Below are 20,161 nucleotides of genomic sequence, written 5' to 3'. Positions count from 1 at the left end.
ATAGCAATTGACACTTTGACCTAATTTTCAATCCTCTCCATGGTTCCGTCGAGTTACTGACTTTTCCGATACCATAACACGCTTCTCAGGTTCGTGTGTTTTTATTCCGTAAAATTTCTTAATTCACGAATATAGAACATTAAGGATACATTTACATGTATCAATGTTTTGTCCTAGGCAATACATAGACAGAGGCAGTCTGAGATGAGACTGGATTTAGGTCCATAGCTGCTCCCTTCTCCAGGTAGACCCTCAGCCCTACAGCCGGTAATAGAAGTTGAGCTTTATTTCGAAGACATTGACCTGCCCACCTCTTGTAATGTAGACTCTACATGTACATACAAAATGTATGTTGTCAGATTTATTTTCCTATATATTGTGGTACACTATACATTATAAATTAAATGACATTTCATAACAAGGTTTAAACTACAATTGATAGCATTCAGAATGTACAGATATTCAAAATTTAAAAAAATGGATACTTTATGTAAAATGCTAATTTCGTAGTAGATCTACTTACATCTACTAGTCTAACGGACTCTCAGTTTCTGATTGATTGGTGGGTCAAAAAAATCAATAACTCCATTTGTTTAAAATCTAATTGTCCTTACTTTAAGCCCAGATGATAAACTTGAACTATATCGCCTATTATCGACTGACTTGATTTTTCATTCACTTGTTTATATTTGATACATGCGAAACGCGAATATGTTGTATTGCCCTTTGGATTCACATCATTTTCGGCAGTATGTATTAAAAACGCTGAACAGACACTACATCACTTAAGCTTGTTTAAAGAAATTTTTGAAATTTCAAAATCCATCAACACACCAGTTGAATTTTGAACAATAATGGTGTGTTAATAACCTGTTAATCTAGTAAGAATCTGAACAAATGAGTTCTGTGGTAGTATATATATATACATCAATGTCTGCATGAGTGACCCCCTCGTGGCTGTTCATACGTACAGTCGAGCACAAGCGTGCTGTTCCCTAATAGAAACAGCCATTGTACCTATTGCTACCTGCCTCTTTATACGAGAGTTCAAAGTCACGATTTCTTCAACGGGGAAAAAATAATAACTTTACAAAAAGATAAAAAAAAAAAACCCATTTGCTTTTAATATGACTCGTTGCCGTAGAAATATAGCGTGACCGGTAACTATAATACAGGACCTTCCGACCGAGCCTAGTTGCACCCCACACGAGGCCAGCGTTCGTCATCAATGACCAGCATTGTTCTGCGCATGACAGACATTCAATAGCTTCCTTCTTGTGGGTTAAGTATTAAGGCCGTAGAATCAAGCCCTTGTTCCCACTCAAAAGTGACGAAAAATTCCAAATATAGTAAAAGTATATGCTCTAGCAATAGACGAGTACTCTGGTTTCCGATCTGATCTTATTTCAAACAGAATGCGAGCACAGAACAAACATATTTGACTTATCCGTACCTAGTGGGGAATATTGTTTTATTTAGTTTTTTACAAACTTAACTTTTCCATAACTTTCAAAAATGTTTTTCACGGTGAAAGCTGGGATGTATATTTGTATTTTGATTATTGGATACCTGTCCTTTGCTGGTAAGTACATATTTCTTTTATCATTGTTTTATTTCATAAAATGTGTATTGAGTGGGTTGTAATTTGTTTCCAAATAAGGAGTCTTTCGGGTGTCACATATAACAGATGCTATTGTACAATATCAATATGTTAAAAAAGGATTACTATATTACATGTTCGTTTATTTTATAACCTGGTATCATTTATGTTTTCAAATATAATCACTTACTTTCGTCTCCACATTTTTAAAGGGATTCATTTTGTCTCTTTTCGTATTGGTGTTTCCATTAGTATTCCTTCTCATATAGTATTTCAGTTCCAATTTGTTAAAGTGTATTACTGGCTCTACTTATATTCAAAGTCTTTACCGTTTACACTTACATTAAAAGCTTCGGGTAAAGCTTATGCAATGATTATTTTCTTCAAGAAATATAGGTTACATATTTATCTATCATATTTCAAAGTACCGACATTGTCCCTCTTACAGTATTTCAATCGCATCGGATTTCCTCGGATTTTGATATATGTTATCAATAAGTGTAGTAAAAGTATCTGATGTATTGCAGAATACGTATATATCTACAATGCATGTCGTTTTTGTTGGGGTTACAGATTCGATGTTGAAGATTCTATATATGTTGAGATGTGTTTGAAACAATACTGCTGTGATATTTTCCGAATTTGCTTTGACATATATATTTTAATCCATGTCTCCAATTTCAAACAATTGTGTCTATGTTTAATTACAATTTTGAAATTACTTCCAATTTTTCTAATGTTATGCGAAAACAGCATTAATTAAACTAACACAAGATTGTGCTATTCTCTTACTCACTTATTCATGCAAAAAAAAAATCAATTTATTCATGATAAATGAATCGCACATCCTACACAAACATCGTGTTGATACTGTGTTAATTTCCGACTAGCCACGACATTTTCAAGGCCATGTAAAATACAGAAAATAATGTTCAACATATGTGGACCTGAGCTATTGTCTCCTAATCCAGGATAGTGTTTCAGAAGGGCACCACCATTTTCACAGATATTGATCATTACAATATTCATCCTTCTACATCAGGCTGTGTACGAAGCTTACACATTCGGACTTCTGACCAATGCTTTTCACTTGTGATCACACATAATTTACAGTTGACGGGAACCAGTCACTCATCTTTATCAAATTACAATGACATCGACATGACAGGATATTTATCTTAGCGTTTCAGGGTGTCACCTTTGATTTGATATGGAAACTTTGGCGTCATTGTCTATGTTTATTCATTCAAAACACATTTTATTTACACTGAATAGTCAAACAGATTGTGCACGAGTTCTTACAACTTGTCTCTGTTCTGATGGCTTCCCAGTTCAGTTCCTGTTATTCCGTCTTTGCGTATTGCAGAGTTATCTTCTCTTGGGATCAGGTATTGATTGTTACGTCATTGGTTTGTGTGAGAAAACTATGTCGCTTTCTCAAAAATTGATGACGTTACTGTCACAAACAAGTGACGTAACAATCAATACCTGCTCCCAAGAGAAGATAACTATGCAATACGCAAAGACGGAATTACCCTTTCGACACGACTTCGAGATCATATATGTCTTTGAATGTTGAGTATGTGGGGCGGTGTTTTTTCTCTATTATACAGAATGTACCATTAAAATCATAGCAAATACCGGTGTCTCAGTAAATGTACATCTTTGATTATTAGTTACCTTCAAGTGAATCGGTGTGTCTTGTACATTGACACGTGAGGGTAGTGGAAATTGTAGCATTGCATACGTATAATTAGGATTAAAAGTATCCAGATTGTATTTCTTATTAGTCAATGATTGAAAACGAGTTTTCTGGTCCATTTAACGTGTGTTCTAATAAAATAAGAAAGTCACTTGATATATTGTGTTTTAAATGACATAATTTGGCTAGAAAAAAATGCATTCGACTGAGATGATTTGACAAAAGTCACGTTAAATGCTTTGTACTTTAAGATAAGGGAGGAAAGTAGGTCATGGGATATCACATAACAAGTTATAAGTACATTTCATAATGATTACCTGATAAATCTATTAGATGATGTTTGTTTCTGATTATAAATTAACATTATGCGAATAAAGCATACATTTTTAATATCTATGGTATACAATGTATCTGTTTCAATATAATTTCTAAATTTATTAAGTGATGATTTGAAAGATATTGAAATTCTAATCACACAAGTTTTTCATGTCGATAAAGTAATCATTTTTAAGTTTGATTTATTTATAAAGATTTATATTTGGCAGAAAATATCAAATCATAACGGATTTGAATTTTTCTTTTTCTTTCGCAAATATGGGGTTGAAATCAGTGCTTCATCACTCATGACTAATCTAATGTAAATTTGCCCTATCATGGCATACAGTAATAAACAAACGCATACTTCAGGACATTGGAAGGAAATCGATTTCATTTGAAATTTATTCAAGCATATCTTTCCGAAAATTATAAACTATCCTTTTTTTTTCTTCAGCCAAACAACCTAATTATTGTTAAACAAGGAAAGCTTGGTGCAAGGACAGATTTTATAATCGAATTGAATTGTCAACATTTCTCTAATAAACGAAGTGTCGTATGTTCTAACATAAGACCACGTATTATAAAGTAAAAGACTGCGATTATATTAAAAGGACGTTCCAGGGGTTATTAGTTATACACAATTTAATGTATGTATAACCGTGTAACACACTGAAAAAAATATTGACAGTTTCAATAAAACGACAAAGGACTTTAAATTTCCAACAAGCTAATTACATCTTCACTGAATTGTTTGATAAATTTAGCAGGAAGTTCAATACAGTGCCAACGGAAGGTAGTTTCCTACATAGACTATTTAGTGAAATTGTATTTACCATTGAGCAAACACGACACATTGACTTTTGACAAAATGTACATGATGTGGTTTTATGACTACACCTTCTTAGTCGAGTTTATAATGTACAAATGTATATATCTAGATGGGTTGATTGATCTTATGTTGTGTTTTGTGTACTCTGTATTATACATAAACTTTTTCCTTTGATTACGTCAATTGAATACCTTATACCGGGATGTTTTCGCCCAGTCAAACTTTCGCTTTTCAACCATGAAATCAATGCACGCCCAGTGTTAATTTCGCCTTCACATTTCATTATTATGCATATTATGTTGTTTATTTTTATTCAACTTCATTGCAGAGAAAGAAAAGTTTGAACATTAAACTGCAGGTAAAACAGTATATAAGAAAATTTATAATAAACTAAGCGTTTTTTACTATGATTAAAAGTAAAATATATTGTACTATCTGTAGATTCATAGGGTAATGTTGTTTACGTATGTAAATGTATTTAATGAGAATTTTATCAAACATTTAAATAAACTATTTGGACAGTCATTCTTTAAAAATGCAGGTGTTGCCTATACAATATGGTCTTGGTGCACGTCTGTTCGTTTTTAGGCGTACCTGTCGAGTTATAAGGTTGTTTTGTTAAGGTAGTAACAATAGCTGATTGTGTATTATACTTTGTATGTTATTCACTTTACATTCGAGGTGGTGTTTTCAAGTCGTTTACCGAAATATTGAAAAAAACTCCATACAATTGGGCTTTGTAATGTTCTTATATTAGAAAGAAATAAAGAAGGGTATAAGAAAATTAAATTCAAGTAGGATACATGTATATAAATGTTTATTCATCCATCATGCTTGCTATTTTACTTACTCATATATTTTTAAGCATTAAATGTAACATATAAGAAGGTGACTACTACAGGACCATTTTGTAAAACAAAGAAGATAAATATTAGAAACATTGTTCCCTTATTTACACATGTTTTAATGCATTAAACTTCACTTATAGGAAGATAATTCACTGAAAGATACAGTTATGACATTAAAAACAAACAAAAACGGAAATTGATCCCTTATTTACACATGTATTAATGCATCATATTTCATCTATTGGTAAATAATGGACTGACAGATAAATTTTGAAAACTAAAAACTAAAATACGGAAATCCCTTTTTACTCATTTTTTAATGCATTTAATTTCACCAATGTTAAAACAATTGACTGAAAATTCATTTTGTAAAACAAAAAAAACAAAATAAAAAACCGGAAATCGATCCTTAATTTACACAAATTTTCTAATGCATACAATTTTACCAGTGGGATGTTAATTAAACTAAGAGATCCTTTTGAAAAACGAAAAAGAACAACAAAATAAACTAAAAATAAATATATCAATAAAAAAAGAAAATCGATCGCATTGAAACCTCTCTGGTCGTCAGACATCAACCCTTGTTCGATACATATCATGCTATCATATTTCACAATAATTGTTTGGTCCACAGCGATAAGAAATTCCTGCTGTGTAAGAAGCATGGTCATATCTAAAGGCCTTTTGTGTGCAGTTTGTAAAGGTGAAGCTGTATCTATAACCAGGATAAACTATAGCTTTGTGTGAAGGTGTGGTGTTAGTTATGTCTTTATTATAATGGTTTACATTCTTACCGAACGAAAGTCATGATAGGATCTACAATTGTTTACTTTTTCACTTCAAGAGGCCTTAGATAGAGTATTGGATAATCACTTTTCAAGCCCTGTTCTTTAAAACAAAGCAATCAGTTATGCTGAGGAGTAAAAACACAAAACTAAAAACAAACTATAAAATATTCACATTTTAAAAATAGCTTTTCATTTTAAGACTTTTAATTTAAATTTATTTAAAGTGATATAGATATATGTTACATACGATTTTAACTGGAAGCTTTTGTATTGTCTAAATGACTTCGGCGAATTCAACATACACTGTAGTAGTAATATTCTAAAGTATATATTCCATACTAAAGGTTTCATAATGTGATATCAAATATCACGAAATTGTTATTTCTATATTCACTGAAATAGAATAGTTTTAGACTCAAGTGTTAAGCCGATAAATCATTCAGCTGTCAGAAAACTTGCTAAATACTTATATCACAGACGTTGCATGTATTCATTGAAGTCAACTTCACCAGGGGCACAGTTCGTCATACATCATTTAACATGAAGTAGGCGAATACCTGCTCCATGATAGTTAATGTTTCTTTGAGGATATATAATACCTTTTATGTAACTTTTTTCAAAGGTTCTACGCTTTGAGAGAGATAACATGTTGTCATTCGATTCATTTCTTTTTGATGTCTTGTTCTTAAAATCAGGATGTTGTGTATGAATTTGGCTTGTTGCTAAGGTTTTCTACCTGTAATGTCTCTAAAAACTCTATTGTCTTCATTATCACCTGATATTTAAATAAGATATTTATGTGTCTGCTATGCTTAAAGATTTAGTCACTATGTCTCAGATTATTGGTGACCTATATGGGTGTTTTTTTCGGAATAAGAGGGAGATATAATGAAGGGAGCCACGCGTGGTGCCGGAAACGCGAATAATTCAGGAACACATACATTCGCCTCCGATGTTTTGAGGAAATTCTTGATGTCTTTCCTTTTATTTTGGCGTTTCGTCAGTTCCTGTAATTGTCTTTTCTGGTATACTTTGATTTCAGAATTTGTTTATTTTTTGTTGACATTGTAATACAGGTTTGTTGAATTTTACTTCTTGTTATGTAAATAACAAATTGACTAAATTCACGCATAAACATAGGATTGACAAACATGACTTATTATTCTGCCATTTCTGAATCTTGATATTGCTCACTCATTAAATGTTTAAGAGAGTAAACGTTTAATGAACTCAAGTCAAATACAAGTATAATATCGATGAAATTGAAAATATGTGCCATTTTTCCTTTTTATATTCTTTTAATAGTCGCCGATTGTACGTTTCCTGAAAATGTGACTGGGCTTTGGCATAGTGCAGACCGCGGCGAGATAACATTTAACGCAACCTCCATATTTGGATTCAATGTAGGGGTTCCTGGTCTAACAACAATGGATTTTAATTGTATAGATCAATCCGGATCTACCTATCTTCTACAGTAAGTTACGTCACTTTTCTTATACACTAGGTACAAGTTAAGGATTCATGCTCCCTCACTTGGAACATGCATTTTCTATTTCAAAGAGTTCCACCGTAAGAAAGTTACATTGTAAAATATCTTTCATGAATGATAGGTAAGATTCATTTCATCAACTGGGCACAGATAATAAAGATATATAGAACTTTACACGTTTAATCAGGTGATATATAGAATCATGTCAATGAAAGGGACACTTTTGGTGTTCTGTTGTCGACAGTAATAGACAAGGTTAATATAATTAAAGGTCTTAACATCACTCTAACATTACGGTTGGACAAGTGTGCAGGTCATGCCATTTTTACACGAAATAATAAACCAATCTATCTTCCAATGTATGAAATCAAACATAAACATATATTGTTTGTATATAGATAAATCGTACTGTTCAAACAAACTTAAACTATTTGTTTTCCTTTTTTAATTCTAGAGGTGTAGAATTCATAAACATATTTGGGAAAATCACGCGGTTTTTTCTCTGTTTGGAGATGACGAAAGTGAATGATGACGTCTTCTATTACTACGTTGGAACTGGTAAGTTGTCATGGTCAAGCGAGCTGTGCTCAAAATTGTGCAGCAATCAGTATCATAAAAGTAATAATCACAATACGATATTTGAGAGTGACTCATATCTAGCTAGACTATGCCTAATGCATTGCATAAATGTACATACAATATTCGTACAGCACACACACTGCAGCACCCATCCAGACCATTTTAAAGTCCATTTCCTCATTTAGTGTTTACAGTTTCATGTTACGTATAAACTTAGGTTTCAATTATTTATAATATTGCTATCGTGACGACTTTATACTGAATGCATTTTCGGAAGGTGTTTATACATGTACCTAAGCTATGATTAATCTCAGTCACCGCATACTTATTCCACGCTAATAAACGGGAGCGAGTTGTATTGTCAAATTATCAGGCGGATTAACAATAACTTGGCTACTTTTCTTCCAAACAAAAATGGTGGACTGTGAGATGGCTGGATAACTGTATTCAGGAACTGGCCAACAAGCCCCATAAAAAAACAACTGGCGACTGGATACATGTACTGTGTACCTTTAAATGTTCGTTGTATATAAACATTCGTGGTTTTCGTGGAGGTTACGAAACCACGAAAATAAATACAACAAAGTTGATTGATATACTTGACTACTTTTTATTACTTGACTACTCTTTGTCATAGAATCAACGAAAGTGTGTACCACGAAACGACATAAATGGCTTCAAGCTACGAAAGAAAACACCACGAACATTTCATGTAGTACAATAGCTAGATAACCGACTTAGTATTAGTTGGGTAAATGAAACTGGATGGTAAGATACTGTCATTACGTGTAGCTTTACTTAACATATTTTCAAACTGATATTTAATCTAAACAAAGGCTATTTAGGGAAGTAACATAACATGTTATCCAATATTCGCCTGTAAAATATCATAGAATCTTGACATCATCGGTGAAAAATACAAATACAAATTATTGACATAAATTTGCATGAAAACGACCAGGGTTGGGGTAAAGATGGACCTAGTATGGAGATCATTATTATTTTGCCACTGCTTGTTATAAAACATGAACTGCATCAACATATTTTTTCCTCCTAGAAGTTGTCACTACAAATATAATATTTTAACCAATTTAACATACTGAGAAATCAGATTTGTTTGCGTGACCCAACTTTCGTTGCTTCCCGAAAACCTCCACCAAACATATGTATACGGAGTATTGCTTTATATCAAACTTGTATTTACTTAGTGGAGCTATGAATTCGTGGATGAAGATAACCTACGTGTTCAATGAAATTAAAAACCACCCGTAAATCACTGATTTTACAGTATATGCAAACACGACTTAGAGTGTGAATGTTGTATTTAAAATTGTTTTAAGTAAATCCGATTTAAATGATAAGTTTCTATTTCTTACCATATTGTCTTCTTTTCATTCAGAATTCGACAATTTTCTGAACGACTACCTCTTCGGCAGAATCGATGAGATAGCCACGATAACGCAGGCTTGTAATAGACCAACGCCTTACGAGACGGCTACTTACATAATGCTTATAAGAGACGGTAATGGTTTTACATTTATCTTTAAAGTCATTATATTCTAAAAGACAGCTGTTGTTTTATACTATATAACCACAAATAAAAGGTGCAGTCATGTGTGTGTATGTGTGTGATACAGTCATTATTTAAATTAATTTTATCGACAATATGATGTCTATAATAGGTTAATACTTTCAAAACTCATTACGTTTCTGTTGAATTCGTATTCTTCCAAACATCTTTATTTGACCTATCTTGTATTTACTGTGTGCAGGATCCATAGAAAATAAGACGGCTGTAATCGTATGTCCCGACCCCATACTGGCAGTGTTTGAGAATGTGACGATATCACATGGCGGGTCAAGTCAATCATGCGCCAGTAGCACACTTGACGTCTGTTCGGATAGAACGCAGATGAACTTCACCCTCAAGGACCCCGCATGCGTCGCCCCATTATCGCCATATTCATGTAAGATGTCAAGTCTAGAATCAACAAAAGAATAACAATGTTGAAAAAGTATTTGTGACAATTTCATTTCTCAACACTCTACTTATAAAAATAAGTGATATTTTAAATATTAGATACAGGTATGATTCATGCTAAACATATACAACATTACTGAAATGTACATCTCCATTACGAAGTAGTTCTTAATTAATCATCCATTCAAAAAGTTTCCGCATGAATCATTCATGCCAAAAGAGTTCTGCATTACATGTAACATCCCTTAAGAAACAGCAACAGAAAACAAAAGAGTTATATATTAAAAAATATTGAAAGGGAGATAATTTTGAATAATCGTATAGAGCTTATCAGTAAATAATCTAAATGAGAAGAATCATTAACAAATGATAGCTGTAATGGTATTTGTTAATAGTATCATAAACGTATATCCTTAAATGTCATTCGATGACAGATTTTAAAAGGCGTTAATCCTGCTTGATAGCCTCAGCTTAACAGGAATTAAGAATTTGTACAAGGTATAGTTGTTTATGTATTTGTACACCATCTAGTGTATAGCTGTTTTATTTGTGGTATATCATTCTCGCCACTATTTTCCAGCTGCTGACCAGTTCACGTGCGTACACTATTTGAAAGTCGAAAATACGATTTACTTGTCTGCATGGAACTTAGATTCCGCAATTACCGAACCGACAACATATCAGTTTGTGTGTTTCGTAAGTATATTTTGTTCAGTACGTATATATATGTATGTGTGTTTTACTTAATTTCTTTGTTTTGAAAGACACAATAATAGCAGGAATTTCGCGTTGACCATACTTCTGCAATATATAAGTACATTGATATGAATGCATATTTCGTGTTTAATAAACGTGATCTTAGCCAAAATCCCAACATCGTCAGACAACCTTTAATAACATTTTTAAACACTGTACTGCTTTAACTTATAGTAGTTTAAAAACAAACAAAAATGCTGTATACATATTTGATTTCATGTAACGTTAAATCACACGTGACAAAATACAAATAACCGCCGTGCCGGATCAGTAGTTGAGTTGTTTCCGGATTTTTAAATTCATTAAGTTAAGTGTTGTTCTTGATTGAAAATGTTTGTGATCTTGTCAAATAGAACAAAATCATGATACCTCGTCTGAAATAAAAGTCATTTTACAGGCTCTGCAGCAAATAGGAGACGTTGTGTATGCTACAGAGACACCGAATTTCTGTACCAATACCACCACTGAGACCTCACCTGGTACCAATAGAGCGGGTACTGTAGGGAACTCCATGACTTTCACCTCAACTTCAGGTAAAGTATTCACACACAAACAGAGGACGATCTTCAATCCAGACAATTCCTTTCAAAAATGATGATGGATCAAACAAACAAACAAACAGAAACAAAAGCAATAGTATGACCAAATGATTTTTCTTGATCAATAATAAATGAAAAAGGAGGTTCGATTTGGAAAAATCTAGCTCAAAATGGAAAATTGTTTTTAAGATGAAAAATCAATTTTCGCTTTATGTGTCACAGTTCTGTGATGATATTAATTAATGTTCTTGATCTTATAAGATATACGTGAAGTTCATGCATTATTTTACAAATCATTCAGGCTCATTTTGGTATATAAATGAATTGCAATAGTACATCTTAAAAAGCCCCAATGTGATTTTCGTCAATGTCAATGTGATCTGATAACTGTTTTGAAATAATGAATTTTGCGATTTCGAAATAATGATTTTTACGATATAATTAATTCTCAATATGACGTATTTAATAATTGTATGCATTAGATATGCAAAATGGAATAATTGAGCAAAATCTATTGAAACATACAGTGAAAACATATAACAAACATGTAGTGGTGTAAAGATTCGTAAAAATCTTACGTAAAATAGAGAAGAAACCCGGTTTAGCTTAAAAAAAAACAACAACATTGTAGCAATATGTCTCTTGTACAGTTTGTCCAAGTTGGAGAAAAACTATCGAGAATTATCTCCTTACGTTTCGGAGAGTAACAGGTTTAACTCAAACTTCCTTTTTACGCCCAACGCCCCCACATCAAATGCGAAAAATATTGATTACTTATTCATCAAATGGCTTATTTGTGATGCATTGAGTATTAATACTTGTTTTGGCTGAAATGTATTTTCGCTGTAAAAATCAATCCTGCGAAATAGTTATCCTGATAGAGTAAGTAATGATTGTCAAATGTTTATTTAAAAATAGTAGCATATTCAATTGCCTATTAACATTTTCTACATTCTAACGTTTTACATTTATATGCACAGTAATATTAACGAAATTTACTTTGGAATCAAATACCTTAAAAGTTAAAATGATAAATTATTTTATCTGAATTTACAACTTTTAAAAGCGGCATTTTAAACCTGTTGACCTTCGTGTTGATGTTATGATACACGCTATAATTGTCAGATATGGATATTAATATTTGTTGCCTTTCATATTTTACAGCAACCTGTTTGACTGTTTTGAATGGTAAGTCGATTTAATCACATAATATGTTTTGAAACATAACTATTGATAATATGTGTTTAACATATTTCTTTTGTGTCTAAAGTTAGTAAATCATGCAAAAGGAAAATTTAACTGTCCTCTAGTGATTATATCAAAATTGAATCAGTTGAAGAAGATTCGTTAATAAATGTAAAACCTTTCTATTTTTTGAAGGGAAGGGGAAGTTAGGGGGTCAATTTCTTTGCGTTAATTTTGCTACTGTTGTTATCTTTTCTTAACGATTTTGAGTTCAGAATATGCTCTTGTATGTTTACTTTGTCCTTGAGTATTGATGCTGTGATATGTCTTGTCCTTGTGTTGTGACGCCGAGATGAGGTTTCCCAATGCAAGTTACAGGTGTTGTAATGAGATACAAACTGCAACATGTTTTGTCCTCTATATATACTTTAGCGGCTATTGCGTGCTGATATACACTCGTTTCATATTTATAGTTACAACTGAGGCACCAGTTGTTCAGGATCTGACTCCATTATACGCCTTGTTGGCACTTCCACTCTGGCTTCTTCTGTCCCTCCTGATACTCCTGGCAATAATTCTCTTCCGGAAGTTCGGCTGTATCTGCATGAAAATCAAATGTCCAAAACGAAAACCGAAACCGAGGCCTGAAACCCCGGATATGGATGTGAGTCGCGGTGAGACAAATCCCAAACAAGCGTTCTCAATGAGAAGCGATGTATACTTCAAGCAGAATGGAATGAACATATCTCTCTTCCGACCAAAGAAGGCACTGAAGATATTCCCAATGTTTGATGCCTCTTGGGACCCAAGTGCTCTCCCCTTCATTCTGCCTCTGCCAAAAGTGGAGCCAATATACAATGATCCTTTAGACATTTACATGAGAGACCGTTTGCCACGCCGGAAGTCAGCTCTAAGTCTCTATAGTTTCGATGCTGTATTTGTAGGAAATGGCAACGGTACCGTTACCCACAAATAGTCTCATTAATATGCATGTCACTGTACAATAGTTCAAAAACGTCAATCCACCAAGAATATTGTTACATCAAACTTAACACTTATTTTTAGTAAAATTCTTGTCTTCAATATAACATTTAAGATATGCATTGAAAGCCACTGGACTGATAATGATTATGTACAACAGTCAAACTTGTATTGAGAGACCACCCATTCGGGAGTCTAAAGATCTCTCTTAATTGAGGTGGTAGCATGAGCAGTTTTCAGATTATGTCTATTACACAATAGCATTACGTCATAATGCAAAATTCTTCGACAATTTAGTTATACGAAAGTATATACGTATACACGATATTAACATACTGATGTTCCACTTTGGGATGACTTCTGTTTACATTTTAGCATTTTTCGTCTCTGTTTGATGATACAACTGAAAGCTATTTCACGAAAATCTAGATTTTTTATCTGGAAGTTCACATTACAGCAATTCCTAACATGTTTTATTGTAATGCTTTTTCAAATGGTGTAAGGGATTTAATTTTTTAATTCTCTACGTATTTAAAGGCATATTGAGGCAGTACTCAACTTTAAAACATGGTTTAGTATAATCGTCCCTGACCAAATGCACATATCATCAAATATAGATTTCAATATAGATTTATCGATAAAAACAATGGCATATATGATAATTTCTTACATCAATTAGGCTCCCTATTTATTCTTAAGTAGATTAGATATTAGAGCAGGTGTATACAATTTTGAGCAAGTGTGATGCATGACAGAGATGATTGTTGATGAAATTGAATGCAATTAATAATTTTTTACATTTCTTTTACATGTCTTAGAATAGTTCACCCAATCAATATTTTGTTATTTAACTCATTGAGCGATTATTTTCTCTTATTTTTCATTTCATGAATATTTAATTGATAAATCGTTTCAAATGAACTGGGCTGCAGGAAATCACTCAATTCCTCCATAAAACGTGATTTTTTGTGTTTGTGTCATACTCTATTTCTGTCATTTCATCAGTCTATTTGCATTGTTGTTATCATACGGTATGTTTGGTGCTTGAGATAGAGTGAACAGATTAATGTCTTCAGTTTACACGAACCATGAATCATTTATATGTATATCACTTTCATGGTTAAAGCCGCAACATATACTTTTGTTAATTTTTACTTTTTCGTTTCAACATTATGCTTTAATATTTTTTTGTAAGGGGTTGAAATGGAAAATAAGATATGCATTAGCTATTTATTTTAGTATTAGCGATTTGTTTGTTTTCACAATCAGCCAATGCAAAACAGGTATTTCGCGAAATATTAAGTTTTTAATTTTGCAAAATTGAAAAGTAAACTCTTTGTAAATTGATATTTAAAACTCTCTTTATATGAAAGTGTAAAGGAAATGAGTTCAAATGCATAATCTTGATAGTAGTGTTTCAACGTGGTGTTAGATCATTAAAGTGGTGAACCATGAAATATATATTCATTGATATCAATAAACGAAAGATATGTAGTGTTCATTCGGAAAGCACAGTTTTTTCATGATATATGAATATTCATATGATCATTCTTTATATGTGCTTGTAACTACATGTAATTGATTAAGTCGTGTATAAATAATATTCATTTAGATTCTTTTTATAGACAATAGCCTCTATATTATTTATAACTATTCAAATGGGGATTCAGGTTAAAGCTCACTTGGTTTCTATCTGATAAAATAATTACGGTATAGAAAACAATTACAACATTTAAAAACATTATTATTTGATAAAGATTCGAATGTTATTGTATAATTTAAACTATACCATAATTTGAACTATACCATATTCAGGTTTAACTTATTGTTGCGTTATCTGTTATGCTATATTGCTTTCATATGATGAAATATATTGTTTGATTTTTGTCTGAGAATAGTATTTAAAGTATCCAAACCGAAGTATTTCACGTGCTATTGTATTGTAAAAAATGTGGATAGGACCCATTATAATGTTTTTGTGAATTAAACTGTACGTGGTTTAATTAAAATCTGTGATATTCCTTACAAAGCTGTGATATGTTATAAAAAATATAAACTTTATTTATTTTACAACAATTATGAAACAAGTTATGTCAACTTATATCAATCACTCTTGTTGGCCCGGATGTTAGCGCGCGGGGGGTCTTAGTGTTTCACGTCCGTTAGGGGAATCGAACCACGGCCGCCTTGGTGAAAGGCAAGTGCGATATCCACTGCACCACCCGACCCCCCTAACAAGGATGTTAATGTTGAGGATTTACTATTGTTCTGGGGTCACCTCGGTTAAGATTGGTTATTACGTTCGTATTGACTTTTAAGATAAAGGGTACTAACAAGTTAAAGTACATCATTACTGACGTCACTAGAATAGAATATTCGTTAAAGTCCTTTTCAAAGAAACATTTAATAAAGTCACATGCTCCCATGTATTTGACGTTATTGTAGTTGTTCGAAATTTTAGTATTTGAAAAAAAGAAAATAAAGAAGAAAACAAATAAACACAATGTATCATTATATTTGTCTATTTCATTATCTTTTTAAAATACATAAGTTTTCTCCTAACTTGGTGTTAGTACATATGTATGAAAGTTATTTTCTTTCATGTCCAATACAGAATGTAAGTGTTTTTGTCAATGATGCATTCTTTTAGAATTGTTAGTGAACATGAAAAAACAGTGGAATGCCGATTATCAAAGCACTGAATATCAGAAAAATCAAAATTATCCAAACCTCGATCGTGTCCTACAATATATAGCATGCTTTAATACTACAAGACAAGTTATCTAAACTATCAATATGTATCCTGCTGGGTTCGATTATTCAGCTCTATACTGTGCATATTGTTATGTTATACATGAATGTTGATAATGCGTTTGCTGAAATGAATTCATAAAACATTAAATTATTCGTTAGAACACGTCACTTTTCCTGTTTTGTTGTTTATTCATAAAATATTGAGGGCTAGCTTATTTCGCAAGGATAGTTTATCACAGGTCCCATTATCCGCGGATGCCAGGGTTGTGAGGCCTAGATTCACCCAATTTACAATCTACAGTCCTTGTTCTAGTTCATTCAGTAAATAATGCTCACAATTCAATATGATCTCAAACATGTACCCCCCCCCCCCCCCCCCCCAANACCCACGATGTTTATGGTTTGATATTAAAATACAAAACAAACTTTATAAATTTCATTCGAGCTTCATCTAAAGCTAGATAGTTCGTTTCATTATATTTTTGAAATTTGGAAACAAATACCTTAATATCCAGAAAATATACGATATACATTAGGCAAATATTTAGCATTTTACCAAAACATGTTATTTTGCAAGAGAAAGCAGTGTGATATTTTTACATGGAAGTCATTGTGCGCGGACACACCGTTCGATTCGAGCCATATTTAATTCTGTTAAAATCTAGTAGAAAGACGTTGTAGATGTGATGTTTTTTATTTATAAGTTTAAAGCAATGATTCATGTTTGCTTTACGTGTTTTGCATTGTATTGATTACTTATCGGCCTTGAAATTAGACTTCATGATAGTAAACGGATAATCTTAGTTGCAACGTACTGTGTGTATAAAAACATACACATACACAAAAGTTACATTCTATACAGCAAATATAGCGGATAATGCAATTGGAAAGTATTGATCAATGATGATACCTGCGGCTTAATCGATTTGGAGGGTTATCTCTATTGTGTATTATGTCTTTCGTTTTCTTTTGATGTTCATTCCATGGTTGTACTTTTGAATCGATTCAGCGTTTCGATTTTTTCTTCTATGTTTCATCGATTATTTTTACATTCACAAAATGTTAGGCTTTGTGATCGTGCAAAGCACAATGCCTGGAACATTACATTTCAAGATACAGCTAGGCTTCTTTTAATGTTACTGTGAATAGGCATGTACCTCATTAGCGCGATCGAAATACCTTTTATCTGTTTTGCATTACGGTACAAAGACATGTAATGCTAAGGAACACCTTTACAATATACAGATTTTCAAATTGACAATTATCTGTGTGATTATTTAATCTATATGTCACTGACCATGGTCATTTTTTATGACATAAAATAGATAATCACTTACATTCAAAATAATTGATGTCAAGATATTTGGCATCATGGAAACACATTGGGTGACGATCCACGGGTCGCGCTCGTTATGTTCAATTCAAATACTCCGACAACAAAGCACATGTGGACCACAAATAACTTCGAGATCGATAAAGGTATCGGAATTTCATGCCCATAAAAACATGTTTCGCTTAAAAAAAAAATATATATAAAAAAATCAATCTTAACAACACGTCTTTAGTGCTTTCATCTCATCAAAGAGATTCTTGATGAGGTGAAAGCGCTAAAGACGTGTCGTTAAAATAAATTCATATTATTATTTCGTCCGGTAGGATCAATTTACTGCTGTTATAATATAGATATATATATCTGTATATTAAGAAACATGGTAATTAAGGAAAGCAAAGATGCAAAAAAAAACCTGTGTTCGAGCTCATTTAAATCAATACAAAATAACAAAAGCTAAATTTGTTTTCTGTATTAAATATGCTAGATATATCCATAAATGGTTTAAAATTGATAATTAAGTAAGTAATGAGAAATTAATTCTAATCAGCATCCTACTACATTATCAATACCAAAATTACGTACAGTAAGAGATAATACATTCCAAAAACGAATGCAGCTGTTTCATCATGTAAGGACTCATCGGTAATTCTCGGAACCAATCAGTTGGAGATCGAAATCGGCCTAAACAAACTTACATCGTCGATTCGCTACTATAGAACGAAGTATCGGGGCTTTCTAGATTGATATTCAACTATAAACTATCTATCTAAAGTTTTCTATTGCCAGGTTCGTACAGCTGTCATTATGACCTGAATTTCAGCTGAAGTATTTTGCTGTGTACAGTGATTAAATGAATAAACCACGTATCTTAAATAATTGGTGATATTTTACTGGACAGCGTAAACGGGTGCCAAAAGTGGTATATAAAACGTTTGCACTTCCCGTACTCCTGGTCTCCCTTCCACCATATTCATGGGTTCAGGGGTTTTGTTTTGCTTTGTTATTTCAAAGGTTGCTGGTATTTTTACTTCCCCATATGAGAACGTGGCATTAAGTGGATTCGATTACGATTTACATGGTGGATGCCATCAATGAAGCAGAAGCCATTCACCCTTCCATAACACCAGTTTTAATATTTTCCTTGTACTGTTTTAAGGGTCTCCATGTTAAAATGTTCTTTGTTCATAATCTTACCCTAGTTTAATCGGTTTGAGTTAGAATTAGGATTTTGTTGAGTATACTTGTGTTGGTTGTTGTGCCCTGTGTTTCAATTTATTGGTATAAATGTTTTATTCGACGTTTTTGTGTGTCATATATAGTGATAAAAAGAATGAAATAAATGAAATATACTTTTTTTTTATTTCAACCATTGATTTTGATTTCAAAAAATAGAAACGTCACATCGAAAATCGACAGCATGTACATGAAGCAACAAACAACTAGCCGCTGTTTCCGAGTTAGTTTTCTTCTACGACAACGTTATATGTAGCCTTATTGGTTATCTTTACAAGAGTTCCCATTTCTCTTTTGTTTATTTCAATTTCTTTTAGCCAGAAGACCTCTACAATACCCGGTTTCAATGTCTTTACTTCGTCGTAGCAAGCGTATACATTTATAAATCGATGTACAACCCTTCTCTGCACTTCCGATTTCCATATAGAACAGTGCAAACTGACTGCATAGTGCATACGCTGTTGTAGCTGCTTAGATGCTTGTGCATATCGCGTCAATGATAATCAATACTCGAACATGCAAAATACAGTACATAATGTTATTTTGAGGAGCGAGGAGACTCGTTTGCATATTTCAATCTTGTAATTTCAAACGTTTTAGCCCCTAGCATCACCGATGAGTCCCAGAAGATTGAAACTGCTGTATGTTGTAGTGTAATTTATTTTTGACATACCGTATCTATTACCAAATTTTAAAGGTGCGATCGCCTTAGTGTGTGTGTTACGTTCATCTTCTGAAGGTCAATTTCATTTATAATTAGTATCGGTATTGAAATAGCATTGTCTTAATCTGTATCGAAAGACAGATGGATACTATAAACCAGTTGTTATTTTCGATAGGAAAGAATCAGTGAATTTGATATCATTTAAGTTACAAGACCATTTTATACATAGGAATTATACATAATGTAAAACACATTTTCTTTGTTGGTTTAATATTTAGAAAATTGACACAAAAAACTTTTTTCATAGGATTAGGTAATCATAATCATGACATTACCAGGTCTCGAAAACGGCGCGTCTAATTACCCAATACTACCCAATACCACCCAATACTACCCAATACTACCCAATACCACCCAATACTACCCAATACGACCTAGTTATGAACCAAATACTTCTTTATTACTGTGAAATATCACCTTTGTAGACGTTATTTACTTCCATCTGCCATATTTTATCGGGAAATATGCGATTTGGTGCCGAAAACATCACCGAATTGCCGTGACTATGACCCAATACTACCC

General features: G+C 32.6%; 1 protein-coding gene across 1 annotated transcript; it reads left to right on the top strand.

The window, feature by feature from the left end:
* The first annotated feature begins 1,348 nt into the window (after positions 1 to 1,348).
* LOC110466711 lies at positions 1,349 to 16,457 on the top strand. Its single transcript, XM_021523416.1, has 9 exons — positions 1,349 to 1,582; positions 7,391 to 7,559; positions 8,029 to 8,132; positions 9,553 to 9,675; positions 9,926 to 10,120; positions 10,715 to 10,830; positions 11,288 to 11,423; positions 12,594 to 12,617; positions 13,088 to 16,457. The coding sequence occupies exons 1-9, from the start codon at positions 1,516 to 1,518 to the stop codon at positions 13,588 to 13,590; spliced, it is 1,437 nt and encodes a 478-aa protein (XP_021379091.1). The 5' UTR covers positions 1,349 to 1,515; the 3' UTR covers positions 13,591 to 16,457.
* Positions 16,458 to 20,161: the final 3,704 nt, after the last annotated feature.

This window comes from Mizuhopecten yessoensis, unplaced genomic scaffold (assembly GCF_002113885.1).
Source record: "Mizuhopecten yessoensis strain PY_sf001 unplaced genomic scaffold, ASM211388v2 scaffold11143, whole genome shotgun sequence".
NCBI lineage: Eukaryota > Metazoa > Mollusca > Bivalvia > Pectinida > Pectinidae > Mizuhopecten > Mizuhopecten yessoensis.
This window is presented reverse-complemented; position numbering and strand designations above follow the sequence as displayed.

Excerpts from the sequence above, each read along its gene's own strand:
- LOC110466711 (XM_021523416.1), top strand. The coding sequence starts at position 1,516 with ATGTTTTTCACGGTGAAAGCTGGGATGTATATTTGTATTTTGATTATT. Across the intron at positions 1,583-7,390 it reads TGGATACCTGTCCTTTGCTG|TCGCCGATTGTACGTTTCCT; the intron begins GTAAGTACATAT and ends TTCTTTTAATAG. Across the intron at positions 10,831-11,287 it reads CATATCAGTTTGTGTGTTTC|GCTCTGCAGCAAATAGGAGA; the intron begins GTAAGTATATTT and ends GTCATTTTACAG.